This window comes from Salvia hispanica, chromosome 4, assembly GCF_023119035.1.
Source record: "Salvia hispanica cultivar TCC Black 2014 chromosome 4, UniMelb_Shisp_WGS_1.0, whole genome shotgun sequence".
Classification (NCBI taxonomy): Eukaryota; Viridiplantae; Streptophyta; class Magnoliopsida; order Lamiales; family Lamiaceae; genus Salvia; species Salvia hispanica.
Window position 1 is genome coordinate 3,857,896 of NC_062968.1, and position 16,683 is coordinate 3,874,578.

General features: G+C 34.9%; 2 protein-coding genes across 4 annotated transcripts; both read left to right on the forward strand.

Moving 5' to 3' along the window:
* Positions 1 to 1,220: 1,220 nt before the first annotated feature.
* LOC125222561 (tobamovirus multiplication protein 2A-like) lies at positions 1,221 to 5,716 on the forward strand. 3 transcript variants are annotated; one of them, XM_048125241.1, is made up of 7 exons: positions 1,221 to 1,356; positions 1,727 to 2,018; positions 2,587 to 2,686; positions 3,060 to 3,140; positions 3,217 to 3,321; positions 3,826 to 4,038; positions 5,439 to 5,716. In XM_048125241.1, the coding sequence occupies exons 2-7, from the start codon at positions 1,780 to 1,782 to the stop codon at positions 5,544 to 5,546; spliced, it is 846 nt and encodes a 281-aa protein (XP_047981198.1). In that variant the 5' UTR covers positions 1,221 to 1,356; positions 1,727 to 1,779; the 3' UTR covers positions 5,547 to 5,716. The 3 variants fall into 3 exon arrangements, with proteins under 3 accessions (XP_047981198.1, XP_047981200.1, XP_047981199.1); XM_048125243.1 differs by having other exon boundaries at positions 1,779 to 2,018; XM_048125242.1 differs by having other exon boundaries at positions 1,227 to 1,356; positions 1,771 to 2,018.
* A 6,999-nt stretch (positions 5,717 to 12,715) lies between these two features.
* On the forward strand, positions 12,716 to 15,401 carry LOC125217615 (F-box protein At5g49610-like). Its single transcript, XM_048119141.1, has 3 exons — positions 12,716 to 12,785; positions 13,285 to 14,560; positions 15,325 to 15,401. Exons 2-3 carry the CDS (start codon positions 13,307 to 13,309, stop codon positions 15,325 to 15,327), a joined length of 1,257 nt encoding a protein of 418 aa, XP_047975098.1. The 5' UTR covers positions 12,716 to 12,785; positions 13,285 to 13,306; the 3' UTR covers positions 15,328 to 15,401.
* The last annotated feature ends 1,282 nt before the right edge of the window (positions 15,402 to 16,683 follow it).

Below are 16,683 nucleotides of genomic sequence, written 5' to 3' on the forward strand. Positions count from 1 at the left end.
GCTACAGGGAGAGAGTATATCGGCAGGGGGTACGAGAGAATATGGTGGCGATTGGCAACGATGAATAAGTTTTCGGCGGTTTAAAAAAGGCGTGACAAGAGATTATTTCGAACAACTAACAGCATATCGAAGGGAAGCCGAAAATGCTTTTTCCACTGGGATTAAGCCTTCATCTGTATATTTTTAAAAAATTGCAATATTGATCTACAGTTGAATATTTTTTTTTTGAAATTCTTACATGTTAATGAAGGCAAATTACGAAAAGTCATGATAAGTTTTTATTTCCAACGGCTAAGAGCATCTCGAAGGGCGACCAAAAACACGTATCCAATGAGAGATTATTTTTCAGTGATGTTAGTTCATATTTAAGTTTTTTCTTAATGTTAGTTTATTTTATTTTTTGTTAGTTTTGTTTTAATTTTTCTGTCCAGTTTATAATTCTTTTTTTACGAATATAGAAATTACGTAAGCTTCTAACTAACCATCTATAATATTTTGAAGCTACAACTTTAGTTTTCATGCCAAAAAAACACCTAAAACAACAAAATGACGAAAGGAAGCAAAGAAAATGAAGATCATAAACTATCACATTTGTTTTCGCGCATATGCATAAATCTTTAATTTGGAGAGTAATCAAGGATGAAAATAAGGGGGAGGAAGAGTCAGCGGGATATTAGAGTTTGTATTTTATTATTTATATTTTCTTTATTTTATTATTCTTATTATTGTACAATTAAGGTCGTTCACATATAGTAAGTTTTTTCATGTCTTACGAACTACTACCTTCGTCACATAAAAATAGAAACTATTTCCATTTAGGCTCATCCCTTTAAAATAGAAACTTTCGAATGTTTATATGTATGGGTGTTTTTATTTGTTTTGTACATTATGTTTTATCTTTTATGATGACATTATTGTTCTTATCATACTTTTTAGTTGTATATTAAATATATTATACCATTAATTTTATATTGATAACATTTTAGTTTTGAAGTATGTATGTTTTAACGATGATATTTTTATTCGCTCTAGAGACCTATAAGTGTCATAATTAATAAATATTTTCATGTTAGTTTAATTTAAAATTTATTTAATTTTATCTCTTTTTAACATATTGTTACTATATAGTACTATATATTTTTTTATTTAGTTTATTCACAATGTCTAATTAATAGAATAAAAATATTATGTGTCGCGCATAGCGCGTGGGCTAACACTAGTTTTATTACATTCGACTTAGATCAGTCGAACATCTCGACACCAACGAATAAACCCAAATTGGACCATCACCACCGAAATCGGCAGCCCCACGGAGCTTCACACACTCACCTTCACCAAGATCGATCAAATCGACTGGTAAAACCGAATCCGAGCGGTCGAAAACCTATAAAGAAATTTGTGCTTATTTTCCTTTCTATCGGCACTATTCCTGTTCCTGAATGTTGTTTAGTATTTGTTGATTTCAGCAGATTTCACCTTTTTGATGCAGAATTCACCTGCGTTAATAGTTGTTTATCGGTTAATTTTCTGTTTCGGTATTTTCTTGCAATATTGTGTGGTTTATTTTGGATGCATCTTAGTAATTTTCATTTTCATGAGGCGAGCTGAATTAGGGTAACTGGGATTTTGGTGAGAGTCATAGTCTAATTTTGTATCTCTTAAATCATTTATTAAATAAGTTTGTTGTTTGCATATTGCATGTGAAGTAATTGAGTTGCTTTGCCAGGGAGTAAAGGGTTTTAGCTGTTGTATTAAAAAAGAGATAATTAGTTGTACAGAATGGCGTGTAAGGGGTTTTGGGAGTGCCTCTTGAAGCTTTTGAACTTCTTCTTGATGCTTGTGGGTTTGGCTATGATTGGATATGGCATATACCTCTTTGCGGAGTACAAGAACGCTGCTTCCTCTGGTGGTGATGCGCCCCTTCCCCCACCAAGTCAGGATCTTGTACAGCTTGGTCGGCCCATGCTGATAGCTGTTTCTTTGGCCGATAGCATTTTTGACAAACTGCCAAAGGCATGGTATGAATAGATGACCCAACTCTATCTTGTTCCTGCTGTATTATGCAAATGTAATGGTTTTCTCAAGTATCAGACTCTTCTTTATTAATGCATTTTTGTGGTCCATGCTTTAGATATTGTAAAGCTATAAAGGGCCTGGCCAAGTATAAAGCTCATGCAATTTTTTGGCCTATTAATGAGTCTGAAAATTTTACTAGTAATCATTGTAGAATTTGTCGCATTTTGACTCTTTGATAATATAATAAGTTTTCATTGGTTTGTTTTGAAAGTAAATTTGACAATAAATATCTTTGTTAGTTGTTCATTGATGTTTTCATGCATCAATTTTCTTCTGCCCACCAATCCATATACTTTTCCATCTGCTTAGATCATTGGTTCTTCTGGAAAGAAATTATTTGGCTGATATATATATTTTTTGATAGTTTTGTTGTTTTCTTGATTTTGCTATTCACTTGCTTACATTTTGCCTAATGTCTTTAATCAAGAGAAAAGTTGCATATAGGCTCTCCAGTATGTTGATTTTTGTTGTCGAGAATGATTATATTGACTTGACATGTGCTAATTGCAGGTTTATATATCTTTTCGTTGGAATTGGTGTAGCTGTTCTTTTTGTTGCTTGTTGTGGTTGCATTGGAACGGCGACTCGAAATGGTTGCTGCCTGACTTGTGTATCCTCCTAATTACTCTTGTTGGTTAAACCTACTTCTCTTTGATTCTATATCAATATATCAGTAATCTATTTGAGGGTGAAACTGCTTGGCTTCATGCTCAGGAGATTCTCTGTCATCTACAGAGCGCGATGATTTGTTAACTGTAAATCATCGTCCCTCGCCTTGGTATTTTCACTGGTATATAAATATCGAGGTACTTTCATAGTTGAGAAGAAGTATTATTAACAATATGCTGATTGCTAGATTTTGTTGTAAAATAATCTTTGTGGCAACTGTTGCAAGCAAGCTAGTGTGAAGAGTTCCTTAAAATTTTAGACATTATTTTTTCTTTGTTCTCCGAAAGATGGTTGTGTTCCTTAAGATAATTTAGTTTTCAATACTGGTCATCCTGTTGATATTGGTGGAGTTGGGAGCGGCTGCTTTTATATTCTTTGACAATAGCTGGAGGGAGGTTAGTTGAATTGTGATGGTTTATCTTTGACGTTGGATTTATTAGTTGTAAATTAATTTACGAGCAAAGCGTACAGGAAATTCCAACCGACAAAACTGGGAACTTCGATAAGATATATGAATTTCTGGAGGAGAATTGGGACATTGCCAAGTGGGTTGCCCTTGGTGCTGTTATACTTGAGGTAATACTACTGTTGACATATGCTTTAAATAAATCGAAATGATTGTATGCCCGTCTTTGCAAGTAATTCTGTTATTTGTGACTGTTTCAATTGCCACACCTGAAAGCCAACACCATAATGTATATATGTAAGAACAAATAATTGGTTTTAACTCTAAGCTTGTGAGGACACATGCCCACATAATTTAGGTAATAATGATAACATTTTCCCATTAGGGTTTTCTAGTGCAGGTTTAGCATGTGTGGCAGATATGATATTATGTTGCTTAGTGTAGACATTGTAGCCTTGTTTCCAGGAATGAATGGTATTTAATTTCCCATCTATCTCAAATTTCTTGAATTTGTGTTTCACATTCAATCTTTTTTCCTGCATTTTTTCTTAATTTCCAGATGCCTTCTGCATCTCCTTTGATCTGGCCTGAAGTAGTTTTGTTGTTCAGATTATAAAAACTTGATAAACCACGTTGGTTTTTCTTTAATTTAACTAATTGTTGTGTAACTGCAGGCAATTATATTTTTGTTAGCTCTCATTGTAAGGGCTGCTAATAGACCAGCAGACTATGATAGTGATGAAGAATATGTAGGTCCACCAAGGCAACAGATCCGGCAGCCGTTAATAAATAGACAACCTGTTCCAGCCACCGGTATCTCTGCTGCTAATACCCTTGACCAGCGCCCCAGTAGAAATGATGCATGGAGCACACGTATGAGAGAAAAGGTGAAAATCTCTTATTCTGATTTAGCCATTGAATGACTAAATGATGTTTTGCTCCATAATATAGATGGTAGGTACGGTATAGCCAGGCCATGAACAACCAACCATCGCACTTTAAAAATTTGATAGGTTCGATCTCTAGTCTTAGATTAGGGCCTCCTAAAACGGTATAATACTAAAGTATTTTAGTTGTTCCAAAGAATCAAAACGGCCAGTTATTATTGGTTTTTTTATGCGATTTCACATAATAAATCTAAACTCAAACTGAACTAAATGAAGCGAAGTTTTTTTGGAAGTAGTGTACTTGTACTGTTACTATACAGAAGAATGAGATAAATTGAATTGATAGTCAAACTTTCTATTATAAGTATAAGTTAAAATAAGAATATAGGAGTATAAGATTTAGCCAGGAAAAGGATCTTGTATATTCTTATATATATATAATAGAAACTAGAAAGTTTGTCTAATTATCCAATTTAATCTCAAACTATCTCAACAAAAAAAAAAAATAGTTTGAATACTATCTTTAATTATTAATAGTGACTTAGTAATTGCACAAAATAAAATATAATGCACATTATTAGATGCTTAAACATTTTACATGATCTAATATGTATTCGGTTATTGGATGAAAGTTTCATGATGATTCATTTCTGTGAGATTAAATCAATTTCACTTTCATATGTTCTATTTCCAAATAATTTGGGGCATATGTTACTCCTCCAGTTCTTGAACATTAGGATAGACATTAATATTTGTAGCTGAGGTACGTAATAAGAGTAGCTAGCAAACCATAATTCTTGTCCATTTCAGAAATCTTCCCAATCAAATCATAGTTATTCCACTGTAAAGTACTTGGATTTGTTGATAGCTTTTTATGTACTTCACATTTATAAGCATTAACGCATTTAACCCCCTTTCTGCTCTAAATTGAAAAGCTTTATGTGATGCACAGTTTTTAAGGGCTTTCTGTTTTATATTGTACTTCTTATTCTCTCAAAAGAAGAGATCTTGTAGTGGTTAACATTACAATGTCCTTGCAATTTTAGTCTTTGGTGCATAATTTTAGTAGTCTTTATATGCAAAACCGTCTTTGTTGATTCATAGTCTATGAACTTTTACACCCTAATCCAAGCCAAGCTTAGTTGGATCGTGATTGTGTCTCGAAGGTAGACTAAAGCCCAACCACAGACAGACATCCTTGTTTAAAACTATATTGGGTATTTTAATCTTCATGCTTTGAACCTCTCCTGGATATGTGACTCCCCCATGGAAATTGTTTTCAATTCAATAACATCTTGAATGATATAAATTCCCAGCACCTTGTTACTTGTATCAGTGAGTATTAAATTGCATTGAATTAATTTGCATGTGAAGTTAATCATTCGTTGCTTGTGAAACAGTATGGGCTAGATACTTCGGAGTTCACATACAACCCTTCCGAGTCGGGCAGGCACACGCAAGCTGCTGCACAACCAGCCGAGGAAAGGGGTGGCTGCATCATAATGTGATGTTGATGTTGGTTTTGCACGATTTGGTTTGTTTTGAACTGGATTTAAGTAACTGGTGTGAGATCTTGGTTTGTTTCAACCGGATTGTAAGTAATTGGTGTGAGATCTTTGTATCTAATGAGATAATACTCAACAGAAACACGTGATTTAATTTGAAGTCTTGTATCTTATCGAGAGTGATCATCATCATTTATCTTATCGGTTGAACAGATAATTTTCTTTGTGGAATGTGGCGCTTAGTTGCACTATTGAGCCAACTTCAAAACGAGCTTAAAAGAGAGGAATAACTGTTGTCTGTGTAAATATCATAGCATTACCTTATTACGATAATGTTAATCTTTGTGCAGAAAACCAGTGTGTTTTATGTTTAAAAAAAGAAAGTCCACTTCGTCTATTAAATTTTCTGAAATTGAATTCCTTACTTAGACTTCAGTTTTAGTTTTGTTCGCGGAGAAATCCCTTCCTTGAGTCTGCACTACTCTTCTCTTTCATTTATTTTCGAGGCTGTCCGAGGCGTCGCGGCGACGCTGGCCGGCATCCAACCTTAGAATTTGCAGCAGTAGCCCGTTTTTTCCTCTCTTTCTCTATATTCATTCAAGCCCCAAATACCAAAATGGAGAGAAGCACAATACTTGGATTAATAATCTGGCCCAAACTAAATTTCTCCCCTCATTCATATTTATACTTTCTTCTCCAATATTTCACCGAGATTTCCGGTAACATGATTGAGAGCGTGGTTTTCATCTCCTTGGTGTGATTGGGCTCAAGAAAAATGAAGTAAAAAGATGTGCAAAAGAATAATTATTTAACCCAAATGTAATTTCTCTCTCTATAGTCGATGTAGCATATCTCGTTCCCTAATTCCATTTGCATCTATTATAATGTTTGCAAAAATCAAGTACTTGACGGAAAAAGAACTTGCCTCTTGAAAAAAAAGTTTGGCCAGACACACAACGTATGAACAAATAAAGGGTAGGAAAAGTCGGGTGTTACATCAGTTTTGATCACGCATTTCTCGATCAGCTCGGCATCAATGGCACGGCTCTGCATCAGAAGCATCTCCAGGCTCGACAACTGCCGCATGTCTTTTTCCGTGCTCGAACCGGTGGACAGGATCATCGGGTTCAGCAAATTCCCAACTGACGAGTTGGATGGATGGTCATATAGGAGTAGAGCAGCACAGTCCTAGCAAGAAAAGAAGATATGATATCAGATATTGCAAGCATTATCATTACAAAGAGAAGATATCATATCTGAGAGTAAAAGATAGATAGAATCATCCAACAAGGAAGGATCCTTCAGTTTTTTGAAGTTGTATCTTCCATACTTTAAAGCCTCCTTGCAGAAAAGTCAAGCTTGATTACTTTCAACTAAACCGGAAAAGACAAATAACACGGAGTGAATGTAGGAAGCACCGAAAGAGAAGACTATGATTATTACCTTTATAAGTTGTGTGGAGTGGAGAAGAAAGTTTGCACATCCTGTAGTGATCCATTATATATTTGGGATATAAAACTAAAACCACCAATTCAATTAAGTGTTAAAAGAAGCATAAGATCATTTACATTTGCAATAAGGGGATAGTTACTGGCAAGCATAGAAAAGGCTGGTACGGAATTGGGGTTGCCGATGACCGGAATGACGAAACCAACTCGTATAGAACTAGGAGAAGGAGATGAAAGTGAGGAAGAAGAAGCAATTTACATTAATTTGAAAACATGAGCCTTACAACTGAAAGTAAATCAGTAGCTGTGAATTAGATAACAAACTTGAAATGATTGGTCTAACTAACTCTAACTAACTATTCTTCACGCCACGTGCTGATATTCTTCACGCTCCCCTCGTGTGAATGTACTCATGCACACATGTTATTCAATTCACCTCGTGCGTTTATTCTTCCATTATACTTCTACCTTTTCATGCACCAAAGGCCATGTCAATGTTGCCATTTTGTATAGCTTACAAGACCGAAAAAGATATAAACTTTATTAGGATTGAATTGAATAGGGCTGATAAGAGAATGAAGAGTGAAAATCCCTAATTGACCTGACGAAGCTCAGTCCTGCCAGCCAAGTCATACATGGTTTTCTTGTCTCCAATTCCATCATGTGGTAGCGCTTCAGCAAGAAATTCTTAGCAGTCTCTCCATACTCAAAATGTTGTAGATAGGATAGAATAATCATGCCCATCATAAAGTTATCAATACTGAAGTTTTGAACATAAAATATGAAAGAGTATGTTTTCTAAAAGAACTTATGCATGGCCGGCATCATTTTACATATGGAATCTGTATTTTAGTTCATCTCTCTGTCTAACCTCGTATGCCTGATTAATATACTAAATAATTAGCTTAATAAACCCTAAGAGAAGTAAAAGGGGATGAAATAAAACAGGGGTCAGTTGAAACGTTAACCATAATATTTAATTCCTAAATACATTTTGTTTCTATTTTTCTAAATAGAGTAAATTGAATATCCACTTACCTTGATATCAAAGAGAAATATTTTACCAAAACTCGCCAAAATCCTAAATCAAAACACGATTAAGTAATAATTTCATTTAAAAATTAATCAATGATCTACGCTAACTGGTCAACTGGAACTACGAACTAATAGAATAAGCCATAATCATGCAGATTCAAAATAGAACAAACTAGATCTGCGAATTCAAACACTAACTAGCATGGATCTACGAAACAAGACATTAAACAAGCTAGATCTAAGAGATCCTAACAACTACAAATTGCGAAAAGCATCCAACAAACATAAACCAAACTCAACATGATGAGATCCAACAAGAACTTCAACATAAACTCACATAACTTTAGATTCAAAATAGATCCAACAAAATCCAACGTCAATATTCCGCCACAGAAACACTCAAGAAATGAAACTAGAACGATGCAAAACATGAATGTAAAGATTGTATCTTCGCTCCTAGGAGCGGCGGAACCACGATTACAAACGAAGAACAACCGGACTAAGGATTTTCCCCCTCCGAGCCAAGAGGCAGAGAGCTTGAAACTGGAGTTGAGTGGATTTGTAGCTGAGAACTCTATCTAAGAAACTGTGTGACTGTGTGAAGCTATGAGCTAGAAGAGATCTCAAGGTGGCTCCTCAATTCTTCATGTTGCTCCCTATTTATAGGACGACTTGAGGCTCCAATCCTTAAGGTATGCCTTCCATGATTTGACATTTGTACCCTTAAAATAAGGGTTTCTTCGAGTTCTCTCTCATCTGTCCCACTCCTTGCACTGCCTGTTCCTTTTGATAATTCTTCTTGGTCAATTAGGCAGCTTTTCGGCATTCTCACTCCATTTCTGCTCAATCTGCATCTGCTCGGTCAAATTACATGGTCTACCTGATCCAACCGCAACCTGCATACTTAAACTCAAAGTTTGTGCATTATCTCCCCCATAAGCACGTAAATTCACCCACAAACCAATGCATGAAACTAGCCTTATCATCAAGGATTGACTCAACTTATTTTAACACAAGTAATACCCGCAAGTGTACGTGGCTAGTGTAGCAATTAGCAAGCAAGAGAATCGTATCCCACAGAGACAAATTTGTACCAACTTAACTACCATGAACAAATATTAGCTACTATCTAGACAATCGGAAAAGATTTGGTTTGTTCTAACACTAATAAATGCATATAAAAAACAAGTAATCAAATAAGAACAAGTATACAAGATGTGAAAAGATGATATGAAGCAAATTGTAGAACTCAAGGATCCGATGCACAATTCCAAACTCTTATCCAATCTATTTGCCCTTACCTTTTGGCGTCCCTAGAGTTATTAAGTCGATCACAATTATAGATTAACCCCTCCAAAAGTGAGAAACCTGTAGATTAGGTGCTAGGATTGAAGTCCCATTCTAATCTTAGGATTGAAATCCCCTTCTAATCCTAAATCTCTAACTCCCAAAAGCACGATGAGATCAAAGACCTCACCCAAAACCTCAACTCTCTCGAGTTCTATTGAATTAAGTTGTGAATTATTCTTATTTCCAGATTAATTATTTCATCTCTCGATTAATCTAATTAATCCTACACACAATCAAGTGGTGATCATGCAATTTAAAGGAATAAACCCAAGAATAATCAAATAACTACAAGAGGAAGGTAAGAACAAAATCAATTGGATAAAACCATGAAATTAGTGCATCATCACCAAGAATTCTATAAGAAAGGTTTAGCTACTCATGTTCATGGAGAAAACTAAGCTTTAACACAAATAATCCAAACAAAAACATGAAAGATAGATACTAACAAGTCCTGTGGAACGAATCTATGGAGTGAAGCTTCAATATTCCGATCTAGAGTCTTCAATCTTCAATTCTCTCTCTCAAAGGTGTTCTTGGGGTGTGTGTGTGTTGGTGGTCTGTAGGTGTAGAATAGATTGAATAGCAGCAACCCTAGCCATTTTCTTCTTTTTCTTTTAATCAAAAAACGTGTTTACTGCAAAACGACGCGTCAAACAACAGTACCTGGCCGGGTGTAATTATTGCAGGTGAAATGGACCCGATCGAGTCCCATTTTTCTTTCTGGAACTCCACGTTGTTTCCATCGTACCCGGCCGGGTGGAATTATTGTGGGTAAATTCACCCGGTCGGGTGAAGCGTTTTGATGCTTCGCTCCTCTGCACCACATCCGGATTTTGTCCTCTTTTTCATCTGTTTTTTCTAAAACACTCAACAAACACATAAAACTCTGAAAGGTAGAATAACTGGCTGAATATAGACAATCTCGAGTGATAAACTCAGCATTTAACACTTCAACAGACCAATTAAACCGATAAAAATATGAGTTTATCAGGGATTCACATCAAACTAATTTTTTCAACTTACTTTTATTTACAATTCTTAAAATCCGTGTCGGATCAAAATGGGACATGTACTGAGAGACGGAGGAAGTAATAAATAAAGGTTAAAAGTCCAGGTACCTGTTTTGATAGGTATATCCAATGGAACACTCAAAAGTTTTTGTGAAATAGGACAATTGAATTTACGATTTCTCGGTAGGGATCACCTCATACATTGTATAATACATTTTCTAATACACCATTAAGAAGTTGACAAATGGATCTCATTTTATGGAAATAAAAATTATTGCATTCCATGTGGATATTCTTTACATAAAATCCAACTTTTTCAAATTTCATTGTTTTTCATATTAAAAATAAAGAGAAATAAATTTACACTTATCAACTTAGGAATATTGAAATTGAAATTTTGGACCTTTATTATTTTTGAAAAACTGCTCATATGTCGTTGAGTTAATTTCAAAGTATAAATAAGATAACTGTACAAAATTTGAGCAATCTATACATATATAAAAGTCGAATTTTGGCGTTTTTTAAAAATATTTATAAGTTTTGTCCTTATTTTAAAATATTTACAAATTATGGGATCAATTTGAATACTACATTTCGAGCCTATACTCCATAAGTTACGGTGGGAGTTTTTCTTATATTCAACCATGGAATTGTAACTAGCATATACGTTCTAATTACTACCATTTATTACCATTACAACACTAATTATCATTATCATATTTATTACCATTACCATTACAATTATTCAATATTGAGATTAAAGAATGAGTGCAATTTACCACCACCACCCAATTAATTTGTTTGAATCATATCTATGAATTAATGGTCTATAATTAATTTATAATGTAGCACTGGCAGTTATAAACGATGACGGATAAAAAATCTGTTAATCCAAATAATTTTTATTAATGGATTATAATTTGAAAGGTCTTCATTTGTTATTAATTTAGTTTATCACAAATAATATTGGCTTAAAGTTACAAAGAATATGAAAAGGTACCCATTTTCTATAAATTTGGATTGTACAAGGATATTTTGCGAAAATAGAAACACAAAGATATTGAGTTCCACCAAGCTGAAAAGCTTGAAGAATTGAAGAAAATTCATTCTTGCTAGGGGCAACTTCAACAATGCTTCAACTCATTTTAGAATTGAATAGCTCCTCAATCATTCTACAAAGGGTATCATGTTTTCTTTTCTTTTTTTATGCTATTTTGTACAATATCTACGATCTGTTGTGTTGAACTATAACATCCCAAATATATATATTTTTTTCAAATTTCATTTACACTATTACTTCTTTGTTTGTTGAATAAAAAAAGGGAGAGATGTCACTGTTTGAACTGACCAATGAACAAAGCTTCTGTAGGAAGATGTTTGTCGTCCGAAAAGAAGATGATACATGAATATTTGACGAAGAAGATGAGAATGATAGCTATCTTTGCTAGGTTAACATGTATTATGTGAAAGTTGGAAGATATTATTGTCCCCTAATATTTTATTTGTATATAAAATATTTCATTAGATTTATATACTCTTGGTATATACTCCTAAATTTTTTTAGTCTCACTTATTTTATTTATTCACAATATCAAATTGATAGTACAAAAATATTCTAACTCGCGCATAGCGCGTGGGTTAACACTAGTAAAGATAAAGACCATCTTTTAAAAATTAATTTAAAAGTATAAATAAATTAACTGAAATGATAATATTCGTTGTAAATAAATATTAATAAAATAATTTTATACTTATGAGCAATACAGAAAATAGAAAAAAAAAATTATATTATATTGTAAATAATATAATAAAAAAATGTAACAAACAATAGAAAATGACATATACACGATGAAAATGTTTTGTGTAAATTATTACTTCTAGTACTATAATTTTGATGATTCGTTTTAATAAAATTGATACAAGTTTTACGTAAATTAATAGTACTAATATATATATGATTCGTTACAATAAAATTAATACGCAATACAAACTTAATTTGTAAAATAAATGTATAGCAATGAGTAGAAAATATCTTTTATGGCTTGATGATAAATTTTATTGCTATTATTCATTTTATTTCTATTATATTTAAATTTAAAAATTAATGAAATTTGGGAAAGTTGAAGTGCATCTTTTTATATAAGTATAGTAGAAGATATGTTAGGAAAGTTGTAATTAAAGTCCTTTTTTTTTTTTTTTTATTATAAAGAATATCCACATGGAATGTAATTATTCTACTTCCATAAAATGAGATCCATTGATCAACTTCTTAGTAGTGTATTAGTAAATGTAGTATACAATGTAAGAGGTGATTTTTCTTCCCTTTTTGTCCATCCTGAATCATACTTTCATGAATTTCCACCACGACAATTTCTGCTTTTCAAGAATATTTGTCTCAGGTATTTTTTACAAACTAGAGTAATCTCCATATTGTATTACAACTGTTGTATAAAATTTATTGCATGTAATTGGATTTAAATCAAGAAATGACTGTTTGCCTATGAAGATTATATTTGCCGATTATTGCTTGTTCAACTGGTTCATATGTCAAATTTGGAATTATGATGCTTTATTCATTGAAAATCATTTCTCGTGTTCATACACAACATAGGGATAATGTTGAATCTTGACTTCGTTTTCTCGAGTGATTCTTGAGGGAAAATGTTAAATCTTGCCATCGTTTTCCCATTAGAATCCAAAATTCTTGATGGTTATTCTTGATCCGTGTGCTTGTTTTGGTTTCGTGATTAATTTTTAAATAAAATCCACGAAAATGGTGGACTACTATTGTAATCTTAATATCTTAAAAGATGATAAGAGTTTAGGACAACTACTAATGCATATCCTTATATTGCCTTGTTTCCATTGTTGATTGATACATCAAAGCATTACTCACAGCCTTGAACTTTCTCTCCTGACAATGGATGCCGACACGGTGCGCCAATTTATTCCCAAGTGGCACAAAGGTGCCACCTGGAAGGAAGCCTTAGCCAGGAAGCAGAGCCGCCTCATGGCTGAGTTTTTCCGGAGAAACTCTTCCTCGAAGCCGGCAGATGCTCAGGATCAGAACACAGAGGTTCAGATTCAAGCAAATCTTTCACATGATTTGCTATACCAGATTTTCATGTTGCTCCCTGCCGAATCCCTCTTTAGGCTGCAGTTTGTGTGCAAGCAGTGGTTTGCTTTGATCAATAGCTCGATTTTTGTGACAAGTCATGCTCAGAAGTCCGACACGGTCTTGATATCTCAGCAGATGGCCTTTTGTCCTAGAGGGAGTGTGGGGAAGCCAAAGGCCTACTTCCATTTCTTGAGTTTGGATGACTTGGGGAGTAGTTTTGTGGAGTCGAGTGTGAATGATTTGGATCGTGTTCTAGCAAGCTATGGTGGCTTGATCCTTGGAACTAATTTGAGGAGGAAGAGATTGGTGCTGATGAATCCTATGACAGGGAAGTATGTTGATCTTCCATTAGGTGTTTTATTACTTTCATGTAAGCATCTATATAAATCATTTGGTATAGCCTTTTGTAGTGAGACGAAAACATACAAAGTCGTGCACTTGTTTTATGGGCATCTTGGGGGTGTTGGTTGTGAGATATTGAGCGTTGAGACGAGGAAATGGAGGAGAATCACGCGGTGTCTTCAATCGGTACAGCTGGGGGAAACCATGTTGTCTGTGGGCAGATCAGTGCACTTGCTAGGAGATGGAGATTGGTATGATTGCGTTGTCTCCTTGGATGTGTGTGATGAGAAGTTTGTCGCCAAGAAATTGCCCGTGGAGAGAATATGGAAAGATATGCTGGTTGAGATGGGAGGGGATCTAGGATTTGTGAGTCATGTGAAGGGTAATGCATTGGAAGTGTGGATTCTGAGTGAGTTGGAAGGTGAATGTTGGATGAAGAAATGTAGGATCGATTTGAGTGGGGATTTTGCCTACTGCATCCCGATTTGTAGCCGGAGGGATGGGAGTGAGATGGTGCTGGAGTGCCACAGGGGCCGATTGTGTGTTTACGACTTTGGTAGAGATGAAACGAGGCTCATAAGTTCAGGATCATCCAGTGGTGGTGGTGGTGGTGATTATTTTGATTATGAAAAGGAGATGAGGCCATGGTCTGCAATGACGAATAAGATTTATATTCCTCACCTGAACACTCTTGTATCATGTGGTGATCAAAGGGTGATTACCTAACTGTCAAAATATGTAATCCTGTTGAGAATTCTACCCAATTCCAATGATTTCAAAGTGAATCTTAACCTCAACAACTTGTTTTTTGCTATTAAGTTAGGCCTAATGGCCAAAGTATTAGGCCTAATGAGACCTGCTTTTTTACCTATCTCCAAACTATGGTTTGGAAGCATTTCAGTCCATTTAACAAGCTAGGTAAATTGTGAATGATTTTCAACAAAACAATGTCTAGAACAATTTTCTTAGGATATTTTTTGCATCTTCTTGGACTTATCAACTGAATTGTTTCTCCTTTCGCTTGTTGTTCCTTTGCAGCGCTCCAATACCTCGTGCAAGTTTGATGCCTTTAACATTTTATTTGTGATTTAGATGGTTGCCTTTGATTGTTAATAGAGACGACTATTTTATTAAACCTAGTATTACTACTCCTTCCATTCCGTGTTAATAGAGACAACTATTTTCTGATACTGAACTGAAATTTGGTTACAGATGTATCTGCTGCTGTGATCTAGTTGAACGTCTACGAATAATGAATCTATTTTTGCCCTTGGTTTTGTTATTTCTTTATTCATCTATGATCTCATCTTTATCAGTTTTTTAATTTGAATCAAAAGATGAAGTCATAAATCAAGAAATTGCAAAGTTGAGGTTGTAAGTAATAATCTATGCTTATTTGAAGAAGGTTTCTCCTTCATCTTAGATTGTTACATTGTTATGCTTATACAGTGATGTTTAGTTTCATCTGTTAATTATAGTGATGAAGAAATCCGCCACGGGTGGAAAGACTAGCTTGCTGAAGTGGGCGGAAGAGAGAATGAAGTCGAAACGGGAGCTCGAAGAAGAGAAGAAAAAGCAGCAGACGAGCAAGGAGCCTCATGATAGTAGTCTGGTTGCTGTGCCTTATCTCCTGAAGACTGCATTTTCCACATAAATGTCCGGCTTCCAATCGCTACTATCATCGAGGTTTGTCTTTAAGTCCTGGTACCGGATCGCCAATTGTCCTGTTTTTGTCGATTCCCATCTGCAGCGATCAACCGTTGGCTTGATATATTTGACACCAGCTGCGAAGGTTGCCTCGTCTTCTAATGGTGCGAGCTCATCAGCTGTGAAAAAAAAACGAGTTTAATGTCGATGCCAATGTTTAGGGCTAGACTCTGTTGCTGTACTTCACAGTTCACTGGCACCTTTTCAGTCCACGTACTCAGTTTCCTAACAAGTATTTGGAGACCGGAGGTGCCAAAAGCACGATAAAGGATTACAACGTGACTTGCACCGGCCATCAAGGCGACGTGCAATTAGGGCGTAGGTACGGTATAGCTTACCGAAACCACCATACCGTATACCTTACCTTAAATACGATATGCGAAAAAGTCATACCTTTACCTTACCAAAGTTTTCGTATACCGAACTTCGGTATACCTTATTTTTGGTATGACGAATTTCCATACCAATACCATACCTCATTTTCGGTATACCGTACCGAAGTTCGGTATACCTTACTTTTGCGGTATATCTGACTTTCAACATCAATTAAAATAGAAAGTTAGAGTATTTAGGATATTATTTATATTTATAATTTTAAAAATAAATTAAATATAATTTATTCATAATTATATTTATATTTCACAATAGATTTTATAATTTAAAAATATCTAAAATATATTTTATATATAATTGTGTTTATATTTTTGTGGTATATACCTTAGTTTACGGTATATACTTTAATTTACGGTATATACCGAATTTCGGTATGCAGCGGTATACCGCGGTATTTGAAAATTCATACCGTTACCTTACCGGAATCTTTCGGTAAGGTATCATACCGTACCAAAAGTCACGGTATACCGAAAATTCGGTAATTTTCGGTATTTTTTCGGTACAATAAGGCCGGTATTTCGGTATTTTTCCCCAGCCCTACGTGCAATGGCTTGATCGTTCTTGAAAAGGTTGTGAAGGGGAGAGGGCTAATCGTGCTGAACCCTGTCACAAGGGAGGTGGAAACGGTTCCTTTGGGGGCCATGTGTGCCCCTCACCACGAATCGTATGGAATGACATTTTTCCGCGAGTCGAGCAGGTACAAACTCGTGCACTTTTTTCAGGATGCCTCACACGCG